The following is a 13,466-nucleotide window of genomic DNA, read 5'->3' on the forward strand; positions in this document are numbered from 1 at the left end:
CGTTTAGTGGCTAAGTGTGCTTTGCAAGCAAAATTTTGCTAGCAGCACAATATCACCCAAATTTTGTCAGATCAGATCGAAGCAAATGCTAAGAACCATTGTTGCACCTTCACAGCCAGCAATATGCTTGATTTGAATATTCGTATCCAACCAAATATTAAAACATTTTTGAACCTGATATGAATATTAAAATATAATATTCGCATATTTGCGCACCCATACTGTTCAGGTAAGACGTTATTACTGATGCTGCCTTTGAGAGCGGTGCTTAATGCTGCCTATGATAGAGTAGGGCTTAATGAGACTGCTTTAACATAAGATTTGTAGTATGACTCTGTCCTGTATCCTTTAAATGCTGGCAGGTGTGGTTATCACAAAACTTTATTGTAGTATTTGTGTGGCACTGTGATATTATGTGTTTGGTTATTCTTTATAAGTACTCTAGACCTAAATCATTTATAGCCTGATCAGTAACTAGACCTCACAATTTTCTTTTATGCACATTGAACCACACTATGCCTAATTGCTTACCAGTTGTGCTTTGCACATTTTTGGTATTTAGGTAGATGAGCCAGAGATAGCTTTATGAACAGTATGTCTATCTGTTAAAGCACGTTCCTTCTTTCCATAGAGCAGTTGCATTCTTTATAGTGTTAACTGTTAAATATTGGACTATAGTACAGTTGCGATGTTTATTCATCATAACCATGACACGGTGCCTTTAGTTTATACTTTATCTAGAAATCTTTAGTTCTGGCCACAAAAGAGGCTGTGCCAATGCACAGCTTATTATGCACAGTTCAGACCAGTCATAATATAACCGCATATAGCGCAGGGCTCGAGTGCAACTGCGTGATAGGAAATAACAGTTATACTGTGGCTGCTGGAAAACCCTGGCAGATGAGCGCGGCAGCGAGCATGCTTCTTAACAGGGTTTACCTGGAGCTTGGGCAGAGCAGAGAGTGACAAGGGTAGAAGTGAACAAACAAAAAGGAGGAGGGGTGGGGGTCTGTCTCAGCTTTCTATGGAACGGCAACGGGCCGTATGTCTTGTGGTACGTAGTGCTCTGCAGACGTACATGGGTTTCCTAAACAATGAAGAAGCTTCTGCTTCGGCTCTTTGTCAGAAACATGTGCACAGCACTGAATGTGTGTGCAGTGTTGATCTTTGGCTTTGCAGATTGTGCGTGAAAATTCGACACCCTCCTCCTTTTCCTTTCTTTATCTTGTGTGCTTCATGCAACGCCGTCTGGAAAGGCCTTTCATCAGGCATTCTTTGCGATGTTTTGCTAATTTAAATGGATGCAAACATCCTGATTGTATTCTTCGATTATCAGATACACGTGGCTCTTTAGTCGTGTTTTGCGTGTGTGCAGGTGTTCAAAATATTTTATTGTGTGGGTATTCGCAACTCGGCGACTTATGTTATAAGCAGTCTACACTGTGTGTGTGTGTGTGTGTGTGTGCGTGCGTGTGCGTGCGTGCGTGCTCATGTGTCTATATATATATATATATATATATATATATATATATATATATATATATATATATATATATATATATATAGAAAGAGAGAGAGTTTCTCAATACCGACAGAATTTAAAAATAATATGGCGAAGATTTAGATAGATTCTCGCTCAATATATAATTTAGTCTTTTTTTTTTGTCACTGAGCAATGCCTTGTCCAGTGGACCTAATTTTTATATTGGCTGCATGACTACAGGGTGTAAGAATGTAGTGCATTCTTTCAATTCGTGCTCTGAAGTAAATTTATGTGAGTTGGGGAAAATTCTCATATGTATTTGCATTACCGACGGGACAACAGTGGCACAGGCTGATTTTCAGGGCCCTTGCAAGATTTGTGGCTTTGTTATAGTGGGCAGCGGCATATGTATTGACATACTGTTGACACTCTGGCATCTTCCAGGAGGGGTGGGCATCTGGGCTGGTGTCGTACGGGCTGGCTTTCTTTGTTTTTTCCTTTTATTGTGCACATTTTGTCTTAACACATTATTTAGTGTGAATACTGCTGCCTGTAAGCTTTCATGTTTTCTTTTGTGTGAAGTGTGATTTCGAAGTTGGGTAAAGAGGGGAAGGTTGTCAGTGCAGGTCTGGGGAGGAGCAGAGCATGTGCGGGGTAGACTTTCATGACTGCCCTTGGAGCTGACGGCACAGGCTGCCTTGCTTTGCTTTTATCACTGATGCAGGCGGCAAGACACCGGACATGAAGTCAAGAACTTACACTGTGATTATGCAGGAACAGGCTCTCACAAAAGATCAGGTGAGCCTCGCCCCTGATTTTATTAGCGAGCTCTCTTGTTATCATTGGTTGTGACATGCAGGATGAGTACATATCTGGTGCACCACTGTGGAGCGGCAGAATGAAACCTTTGCATTGGCTGTTGGCATTTTGATGTAAACATTGTTATGCTGATGGATCACTTCTGTCATGATGCTTGCATATGGGCACTATGTTATGTCATGAAAGGCTACATTTGCCCTGTTCATAGTAAAAAGCATGGCACTTCGTGTTAACAGGTCTATCAGTGTTTAAAATTTTGCTTTATTGCTACTGCTAGTTGTTATCAGCGTTTCTTCAGCAACAATGTAGAGGAAAAGATGTGCTCCCGTTGTGTAGATGGCCACAAAGATGTTAACGAGGCTGTGGTAACACTTGTACTTCCTCTTTCCATTGTTTAGGCTGAGCTGCGTCGCAAACTGGCTGACAAAGCCAAGGCAGGAGAACTGCAGACAGTGCCGTCCAATGGTGAAACCAAACAGGCTGCACCTGGTGAGTAAGAAGTTGTCAGTGCAGTGGCCAAGGAGGGCCATTTGAGGATGTTGCTTATGTCTGTGTTGTTTCCCCAGCCGTGAAGCGCAGGCGCTGGGACCAGGCTGGTGATGAGACGCCTCAGACGCCTGCCAAGAAAAAGTCTAGCTGGGATGCTGCTGAGGTAGGCGTAGATCCCATACAGTCGACTCTCGTTACAACGGACCCTGATAATTCGTCAAAAAAAGTCCGTTTTATCCGAAGTCCGTAAGATCCGAAATGCCTCACTTCCGAAACTATTGTCGCGATGCCTAACAACTTTACTGCAAAAAGTGAGTGACGAACGTCGAAAGTAAAAAAACAAACAGAAAGTTGCAGTTTCGCTCGAAAGGCGAAACATAGATTGCGATAGCAAATTAAGCAAAAATAGTGTGGCAGCAGCTCTTTCATGCTCTCTCTCCCTTCAATGCGAACTAAACGTCGAAAGCACAGCACATACGAAGCTGCCAAGCACTGCAGGTGCACTCTGTCCACATTGCAGATCGCTTTGAAGATATGGAGCCCATGCGGATGTGCACTTTGTCCACATCGTAGATCACTTTCAAGATACAGCACCCACGCGGGCGCACACTTTGTCCACATTGCAGATCGCTTTCAACATATGGTGTCCGTGCGGGCGTGCACCTTGTCCACATCGCAGATTGCTTTTAAGATACAGCGCTGGCACGTACTTTTTCCACAAGGCAGATCACTTTTAAAATATGGAGCCCACACGGACGCGCACTTTGTCCACATCGCAGATCGCTTTCAAGATATGGCAGCTGCATTGCAAGCAGCAGCTGCTGGAGTAATCCCCCCCCTCGCCTCCCTCCTGTGCCTCACGCACGAAAGAAGACAGCACGCTTTCGCCCCCACCCCACCTTTCTCCCTCACGTGCAAGATATTGAGCCGCGATCGTCGGCTGACCTTTGCAAGTCAGTTGCCAGCCCGTGTCGACATGGCAAAAGTCTTGTTTTATACGCCGATTTTGACAAAAATTGCCGCCAATTTTGTCCACTGTAGCGCGGTCCGTTAAAAACAACTTCATTGCATTAATAAAATAGGCAGAACAAACTAAGGCTGACATATGGTCCGGTATATCCGAAAGTCTGTTGTACGTGGGTCCATTGTAATGAGCGTAGGCTGTATTCCCCATTAAATTTCCATGACAGTACAGTGAAACCTTGTTAAACCGTAGTTGGCTGGAGCTCGTAAAAAGTACGTACTAAACGGTAGTACTGTTTAACCGAAATTACCTGAGATCGCCCACTTACCTGTCGAAAATGGAACACGGAAATCAGGGAGAGTGCGATGAATGGGGAAAATAACATGCAGTATTTATTCACTTTGCACAACAAAAGTGTTATTTTCGTTTGATGCCACGGTGGCCTAGCGCGACGACAGCGGCCTCACACTTACTGAAGCTGCGTGCCAGCTTTTCAGCCAACCCCCTCTTCCCAGCAAACAGTCGCATGGCAGATTCCTCATTTCCGTATTCTCCATACGCGCGCAGTAGTGCTGCAGAAGTCCTGGGGCGCCTTTTTCATTGCCGGGTGCTGTTCTTGTCGTGATGATTGCATTCATGAGGCTGACTTAACGCGCAGCCACTGTCGGGCCTGAATCGCCCGTGATGTCGCTTTTCGTGTCGTCCCCATCACTGTCGCTAGTCTACACTGCGGCAACAACAGAAGCAACGATGGCGAAAAGTCGAACCTTGTAGCCGACATCTCTTCGCGGTCGCAGCAGCACTGACGTGCAACTTCTTCGCATTCCAAATGCCACGCACTGTAGTCAACAGCAAATTCTCCATCGCGTGCCACCGCCAACTTCTTCGTGTCACGTTCGATAGCACGGACGGTGTCTAATTTTTCTACGCTAAGCACCCGGCGTTTTTTTTATCAGAGCTTCGATGACGCGAGTCCTTGCTTACATGATGCCACAACGCCCTTTGGCACGGCGCCGAAATGATGTTGATGTTGATGTGGCTTCATGCGCAAACGCACAGGGCGCTTGGAGGCCATTGTTCCGATCTCTAAGGCTTGTTGTTCTGCTGAGCCGCCCGATGGAGACGACGCACCGCCGTGTTTGCGCGACGAAAAGTGGAAACGCTACGTTTTAACTAATGCGTACGCAATAAGCTGGTACGGTTTATGCAGATACAAAACACATTATGTTCAATGGCCGCTGAGTCGGGGAGTTGGCTTTACTACTTATAAACGGAACTACTGTTTAAGTGGGTATGGTTTAATGAGGTTTTACTGTGTATGTATCTGACAGTGGAGCTTGCTGGCAAGTGCCTCACCATCTGTCGCTGTGGAAGTGCAACTCTTGCGCGGATGGAAAACTGACGTCACAGCACAGTATCCTCCTGGGATACTAAACTAAATGTAACTGTAGAAAAGCTGTTATACTAAATTTTTTATGGCACTCTGAGGCTTGTCATTTCTTTGTATGGTTTATAGCTCTAGGACTTGCATTTAACGGGAAGGAAGGAACAGTCAAAGATATCATGTCAGTCCCCACTCATGCAAATCTGTGTGCTGCATGTCCTTATTGCAAGCAGCACACCATTGCTGCCACAGGCCTGTCTAAGCTTTACTCTTGTTTTTCTGTCACAGTCATCGCATACGCCATCACATGCCCGCTGGGACGAGACACCAGGCCGAGCCAAGGGTTCTGAGACACCGGGAGCGACACCGGGTTATTCCAGCACTCGAATGTGGGACCCTACCCCAGCCCATGCAACACCAGGTCATGCCACACCTGGTCATGAAACACCAGGAGGCACACAGAAGGGTGCTGCACCTGGGACTCCCAGTGCCCGGCGAAATCGCTGGGATGAAACACCCAAGACAGAGAGAGGTAACCAGGCTTTGCACTATGATGTAAATCAAGAGCACTAGGAATTGCTGGCTTAGTGTCATGACAGTGCCATGAAAAAGAGCTAGCAAAATGCTGGACAAACAGGCCAACCTCCTTGGCACTGATTCCATATCATTATTCTGCACGCATTTAGAACATTTGCCAAGTAGGTACAAGCAGAATGGAACTGGATTTATTATTGACCATAGTGTCAGCTTTTGTCTGGCAAAACCTCATGTGCATGTTAGAGCTTGAAAGTGAGGATCCACAAGCCACACCTTATTGAGATTGGCATCAAACCTGCCCCCCTCCCCGTCTGATGGGCAGATAACCGAGGTACAGTCAACGACCGATTTTTCGGACCCTCTAGGGAACGTAAAAACGTCCGAAAATTCAGGCAGTCCGAAAAAATGAATGCATGCAAAAAAACGCACCCTTTTTCTTTTTTTCTCAGATCTAAAGGTAAAGGGCGAAGTAACAGGCTTCCGAAACCCTGCCACAGCATCAGTGAAGTGGCTATAAAAAGAGGCGTTCAAAAACTCTGTATGCAGCCGACTGCCGGTTTATTATGCACATGTGCATCGTCGGGCAGCCAGTGTTATTGCTGCAGTGGCTTGAAGAACTTGTTGATTGTTGTTTTGACGGCGTTCCGGTTGCATGCGATCATATTCGCCTCGATCTGAGCAAGGGTCATGTCGGCACTGTACACCGATGAAAGAGTCAACAGTGCTCGCGTCAACTCGGCGCTGTAGGCGGCGCAGGCATTGGCTCCTCATTTTCAACATCGGAGTCATCTGAATCCCCCACAACCTGACGGACTATTTCCTCGTCAGCCAGTTCTGCGCGGAAGTCGAGCTCGTTGTCAGCGTCAACAAACTGATCTAAAGTTATTTCCGTGGGTATGGAAACCCCAGCAGAGCGGAGGTCGTTGATCACGTCGTCCGACGGTACTGCTTTCCGCGCTTCGATGCCATCGGCGAGGACGACGAAGACGGAGTGGGCGCCATCGAAGGCAAGCGAAATCCTCAAGTTGCGAACAGTGGAGTTCGCTGACGAGCGTCGAAGCACCTAGGCCTAGCGTCGCAGAGCTCACTTGACACAACAGCACAACCACACACCACGCTAGCCAAAACGTGGTCTGCGCAAACAAACAAACAAAATGGCGCCGCTCCGGAAACTCTGCCGGAGGCGGAAGTGCGGCGATGAACATAGCCAGCGTGGCCAGACCAAATCGGTGTGTGACGGCTAGATTCGGCTAGTTGTGGTTCGAAGCGGTGATATGCTTCGGCTGCAAGTGGATTTCCTTCGCAAGGGCGCTGCGCGAGGAGCCAAAAGACCTTCCGTCCGTCAAAAAGTCCAGAAAATTGGACGGCGCGGGGTTCGAGCGTCCGAAACTTCAGATGTCCTTATACATTGATTCTATGGGGCTCGTGGCGGTGCCGCGAAGACGTCCGAAATATCAGGCATGTCCGAAAATTTGGGCGTCCGAAAATTCAGTTGTTGACTGTAGCGCATGAGGGTACTGTAGTGCGGCCTCTTTTAAGTCTGAAGGCTCCTTGCTGAAGTCGATTGCAAGCTGGTGAAACCTGGAGGGGGCATGGCATGTATTGCAAATGCCCCAAAAAAGGACCATTTCAAAATCTGTTTTTAATTTTAATTCCTAACAGGAAGCGTGGCTCTTACACAGTATGATAGGTTGCGACTGCACATTGTGCAACCTGTTATCGCAAACGTTATTCAACTGAACATGGTGGCTGATTGCTTTAGCAAAGTTCATGTTTTGCCCCTGCTGCTCCTTTTAAACTTGACTGCTGGAGCACTCAGCCAATTCTTATTTAGCTTGGCATAATTGCTGAGATTTGGCTATCTTTCGTTATGTTGTTTGCAGAAACTCCTGGCCATGGCAGTGGCTGGGCTGAGACACCTCGTACAGACCGCACTGGTGGAGCTGACCTGATACAGGACACGCCCACACCGAGTGCGTCAAAACGGCGTTCTCGTTGGGACGAGACGCCATCATCACAGATGGGCAATCAGACACCTCAGACACCATCAGCCATGACGCCTTCTTCCACCATGACTCCGTCAGGGGTTACACCTACAGGTGCCAAGGCAATGGCCATGGCTACACCCACACCGGGACACATCATGGCCATGACGCCAGAACAGCTCCAGGTGAGCGGGCCTCTGGTTGTGCTCGACTGTTTGTGCTTATATGCAGAATGTTCCAAGTTGGGTTGTATTTTTGATTTCGCTTCTGGAAAGCAATTATGTCATTATTATTAAGTGCTTCTGTTCAGAGGTTAACAAATATAGACTTTTCTGAATATTAATCAAATACGAATAGTAAATATCAAACAGTCAAACACATGTATTTACAGTAGGAATATTTATTTCGGTATAGTGCCATGCATGTACTGTCTAGTGCAATAAAGACAGCTAACTATTTAGAGACAAATTATTAGCTTTAAGCAAAATCTCCAATTGTCATTAGAAATACTACATAAAAAAATTTCCTAACCTGGTTATAAAGAAGCTCTCCAAGAAAGAATTGCTGATCTTTGACTAAGTTTCCAAAAATGCTTAAAGTATTGCCGAAAACAGATTAGAAGTTGTGAAAGAAGTATGAAAAAATAAAAAAAGCTTTTGAAGGTATGGTGTGCTGTAGACAGATGTGAAGGGTCAGCCCGTTCCAAGAGAAAGATTACTGGCTGTAGCGTAAAAGATAGAACTGCTACTTAGCTACTCTGTCAAAAACGCTAAATGAAAGACAAGTACCACCTACAGGTTGTCATGAAGGCTGTTGCTGCAAAACCAAAAACAGTTTGCATTGACCATTTTGTTTCTGCATTGCTTCAAAACTTCTGTTGTCACCCTTCTGATAATTAGCAATAGTGTGTAGCAGACTGAAAATTAAACAGTCAGTTCTTGTGAAATATTTGGTTAGGTTCCATTGTTCAAAAATATATAGTTCTTTTTTTTTTAATATGAGTTGAATACTAAAAACTATTTGTGTTTGAAACTTCGAATATTGAAGCAAGCCTTGTTTGTGGTCTATTCTAAAGCTTCACCAGTGCTGCATCAAATGGGCTGTGAAAGTGTATGCCGATGTCCAAGTGCTGTGTCACTTCATAATGGATTTCGGTTTTTTCTTTTCTCCTTTTCCAGGCGTATCGCTGGGAGCGAGAGATTGACGAGCGAAACCGCCCACTCACTGATGAGGAGTTGGATGCCATGTTCCCACCTGGCTACAAAATTCTCCAACCGCCAGCTGGGTATGTGCCCATACGAACTCCAGCACGCAAGCTGACGGCCACACCCACACCACTTGGGGGAGCAGGTGCAGGAATTCCAGGCGCAGGTCCAGGCTTTTTCTTCCAAAAAGAGGAACCAGTTAAGCTGGCTGACAGCCAGCCAAAAGGAAACTTGCCCCCTTTGAAACCCGAGGACTTGCAGTACTTTGACAAACTCCTTGCCGAAGTGGATGAGGAGCTGCTAAGCCCCGAAGAGCAGAAGGAGCGCAAGATCATGAAGCTGCTGCTAAAGATCAAAAATGGCACGCCACCCATGCGCAAAGCTGCACTCCGACAAATCACAGACAAGGCACGAGAGTTGGGCGCCGGTGCGCTTTTCAACCAGATTCTCCCGTTGCTTATGTCACCCACGCTGGAAGACCAAGAGCGTCATCTCCTTGTAAAGGTCATTGACCGTGTTCTGTACAAACTTGACGACCTTGTTCGTCCTTATGTGCACAAGATCCTTGTCGTTATCGAGCCTCTCCTTATTGATGAGGACTACTATGCTCGTGTTGAGGGCCGAGAGATTATTTCCAACCTTGCTAAAGCTGCTGGCCTGGCAACCATGATCTCCACCATGAGACCCGACATTGACAACATTGATGAGTACGTCCGAAACACAACAGCCCGTGCGTTTGCTGTGGTTGCCTCAGCGCTGGGAATTCCAGCGTTGCTTCCTTTCCTAAAAGCTGTCTGTCGCAGCAAGAAATCGTGGCAAGCGCGCCACACAGGCATCAAGATTGTCCAGCAGATTGCCATCCTCATGGGTTGTGCCATCCTGCCTCACCTGCGTGCTCTTGTTGAGATCATCGAGCACGGTCTCGTCGATGAACAGCAGAAAGTGCGGACTATCACAGCTCTGGCTCTTGCTGCACTTGCTGAAGCAGCAACACCTTACGGCATTGAGTCTTTTGACTCTGTGCTCAAGCCCCTTTGGAAAGGTATACGAACACATCGAGGCAAAGGTCTGGCTGCGTTTCTGAAGGCTATTGGCTATCTCATCCCATTGATGGACGCTGAGTACGCCAACTACTACACAAGGGAAGTGATGCTGATCCTTATTCGAGAGTTCCAGTCTCCTGATGAGGAGATGAAGAAAATTGTGCTCAAAGTAGTGAAGCAGTGCTGTGCCACAGATGGTGTGGAGCCCCAGTACATTAAGGAGGAGGTGTTACCCCACTTCTTCAAAAATTTTTGGAACCACCGTATGGCATTGGACAGACGGAATTACAGACAGGTCAGCACTTCTCCCCTCTCCCCCCCCCCTCTCTCTCTCTCTCTCTCTCTCTCTCTCTCTCTAAATAGTAATGTCATTTCCTTTCCACTAAGTGAAGACACACCGTATAACATTTATGTATTGCGTGTTGATCTTGTGGAAGTTACATTCAGTGGCCCCTTTTGTGTCCAACCGACCTGCATAATTATTTGTTGCGCGTTTGAATTTTAGGCTTTGCGATACGCCGTACTTACGTGTGCAGCCTGCACTCTTTTTTTTTTTTTTTTTGCAAGGTGAGAGTCTTGCATGACAGGCTTACAGCTACTTACTTAAGCCTCAACCTACGCTAACACTGCTACGCAGAAATAATGCAACCACTGCTGGCTGACTGGAGACACATTTACAGTTGTCGACGATTTTTCAGACACGGACTATGCTGTGAAAATGTTTGAATAGTCTGGCAATCCAAAAACACAAATTGCAACAGTAAAATAGATTTCATTGTTTTTTACAGCACGAGCACAGCTGCAAATTTAGACTTCTGCTTAGTGTTGTGCTCCATTAAAAGTAAAATTTATATCAAATTTAGGGATGGCTGTAGCTGCATTTCACATTCACCCATCGCGCTGCCCAACACTCGCCGGCTAGGCCTAACCATCGCTTCTTTGTTGGAGCTGGTGACCAGAGTTGCGGTTTGGTGTCAAGTGCAGAATGTGTAGTAATGCCATTGTTGGCGTGACAACTATCGCTGTTGATTAGTCGTGCAGAAATTAACCATTGTGCAAGTACTCATGTGGCGCTTAGTGAAACATGCCCTTTGTGTATATTTTTGCACTCCGATGTGGTGGTGCGAGCTTTACACGAGGGCAGGCCTTACAAGTAAATACAGCAGTCACAGAGATGGCAGCTAGTTAATGAAGGAAGAAAAGTGATACTATTTTCCTGTAAGTGCTTCTTAATGGCACAATGGTGAAAATGACAAAAAGCATCAAAACTTTATATGAGGTTGCTGTAGGTACGTCAAGTAAGCTTTGCTTAGAGGTAAAGGAATGTTCATGAGCAGAATAGATGCAAAGAGGCCTTGAAGTGACGTTTAAGTGCCGAAGCTTCGAAAGGGCCCCTCACCAGTCTTCATTGAAAATTTCGGCTAAGTACAGGAAGTTGTAAAGTGCCATTCAGGGAGCACTATACTGCAGGAATTATCTAAGAGGGTTCAGTAATAGCAGAGATATTAAAATAAAGGAAACGTTGCCAGGAGGTGGTGAGAGGAGGTGAGCTATGCTCATTGCCTCGACTACTGCCTGCAAGCGAGATTCCGTCCAGGCATTCTCCCATATCGGAGCTGAGAGCTCACATCATGTGAAAGGAATTAGTGGAATCTCGATTAATTAAAATCACTTAAACGGAACTGCCTCTTAAACGAAACACCATCCTCATGGTTGGTTGGTTTTGTATTTGTGCAATTGTGTTCAGCTTTGTCTCAGTAAATGGAACGCCTGTTAAAGGGAACCAATTTCTCTGGTCCCTTGAGGCTCCGTTTAAAGAGAGTCCACCGTATTTGAAAGGGCAACATTGAGCACATGCAGGCTCTCGCTGTCCTGAGCACCGAGTGGTTGGTTGGTGGCTGAGTTCTGATACCAAACAATGAGAAATAGTAGGCATTGGATACTGGAAAGGACAGTGTGAGGTTGCATTCTTCGACAGTATGCATTCTTTGAGATGTCTTATAAATACAAATGGATCATTAAATTTTTGCGGCTCGTTCTATTCTGTAAATTGTAGATGCCATATCTGCGTGAATGTTTAGTTTCTCCCTAGAATTGCCACTTGGATAAAGCACATTGCATTGTATTTGGAACACTGCTTCAAACGTGATTCAAGATTTTATCTACAAATTTTTTTTCTCTTATCTTGCATTAAAATGTGGGGTAAGCACAGCTGCTTTACAACTCCGCTTGACAGACAGCTCTTCAATGGCATGTCTGTGAAATATTTGAATGCATCATGTAACCGCACAAAAACAAGGGACAAAGAAGGAACACACAATACAGGCGCGGTTTTTGTGCGGTTACATGATGCATTCCAATAACGACCACCAACTAGCCCGCTTATCCCTGTTAAATGTGAAATATTTGAAGGCACAACAAAAAGTTGGACTAGGGGTGACGACTCACAGGGGCCCCCAACAACGTTAGCAAGTACTGATGTTTACTGGCCCCATCAATCCAACGGTGTGCACCATGCACCATCACTGCATTGACACGGCGGCCATGGGGCATCCAACCTCACCGTGTAGCACATCATGCTACTCATGTTGGCGCATTCTAGCATAGCATGATGGATGATCCATTAATGCAGTATGTACTACTGCACTGGCAGTCTCCTGAAGGATTTGAGATGTGTTATCCGACTTTGTAGTAGTCTTTGCATAAAGACACTATTCTAAGTTCATGGATATGACTGCATTACATTTAATTGGTTTGTGTTATAACTAATTGTTTTTCCTTGGTAATAAGAATCGCCCCGCTTGCAGTCATGCACTCACAAACCTTAAAAATGTAATAGTATGTTACATGGTCTGCTTACTAAAAGTGATGAGCACTCTTTGAGCTACCTAACACCTGTTTTGTGCTCACTGTTTCGGATCCATTGGGAAAACAAGGCTGTGTTTTGGATTTTGTAGCAATGCCTTTTCCAATGCTATTCGTTCTCACATATCATCAGTGGTCAGAGCAATGCTTCGCACTCATTATCAATGTGATCAGCCAGCTATATTCAATGGTGTATGATAAGAGTGACACAGGATTGAACAAAAGGCATCACTACAAAATTTCAGTGCAGAGTCCATTTATTGGTTGCTAAAAGCTTTTTCCTGTTGCAGCTTGTCGACACGACAGTGGAGATTGCCAACAAGGTGGGTGCAGCTGAGATAGTGAACCGGGTGGTGGATGATCTGAAGGATGAAAACGAGCAGTACCGCAAGATGGTTATGGAAACGATAGAGAAAATACTGGGCAACTTGGGCGCCACCGACATTGACTCTCGATTGGAAGAGCAGCTGATCGATGGCATCCTCTACGCCTACCAGGAGCAGACAACGGAGGTGGGTTCCTTCTGGCAGAGCAGTATGTGAATACCTGGCTTACACACTGTTCTTGGAGGGAATGCAAGGTAACGCAGGGTGTCTACCAACTAGAAAAACAGGGAATTCTCAGGGATTTTGAAGAGCCTGGAAATACACAGGAAAAACTTGGGGAATTTGTGCTTCTATTAGGAAAAATTA

The 13,466-nt window shown here is 45.7% G+C and overlaps 1 protein-coding gene across 2 annotated transcripts in view; it reads left to right on the forward strand.

Moving 5' to 3' along the window:
* The window catches only part of Sf3b1 (splicing factor 3b subunit 1), a 56,037-nt gene that overhangs the window by 13,597 nt on the left and 28,974 nt on the right, over positions 1–13,466 (forward strand). For both annotated transcript variants that reach the window (XM_075679981.1, XM_075679982.1), the window contains 7 exons: positions 2,208–2,281; positions 2,701–2,791; positions 2,869–2,954; positions 5,428–5,671; positions 7,560–7,846; positions 8,840–10,204; positions 13,065–13,286. In XM_075679981.1, the coding sequence (XP_075536096.1) occupies positions 2,208–2,281; positions 2,701–2,791; positions 2,869–2,954; positions 5,428–5,671; positions 7,560–7,846; positions 8,840–10,204; positions 13,065–13,286 (2,369 nt within the window). The remainder of the gene's footprint in view (positions 1–2,207; positions 2,282–2,700; positions 2,792–2,868; positions 2,955–5,427; positions 5,672–7,559; positions 7,847–8,839; positions 10,205–13,064; positions 13,287–13,466) is intronic.

Source organism: Dermacentor variabilis, chromosome 2 (assembly GCF_050947875.1).
Source record: "Dermacentor variabilis isolate Ectoservices chromosome 2, ASM5094787v1, whole genome shotgun sequence".
NCBI classification, from domain to species: Eukaryota; Metazoa; Arthropoda; class Arachnida; order Ixodida; family Ixodidae; genus Dermacentor; species Dermacentor variabilis.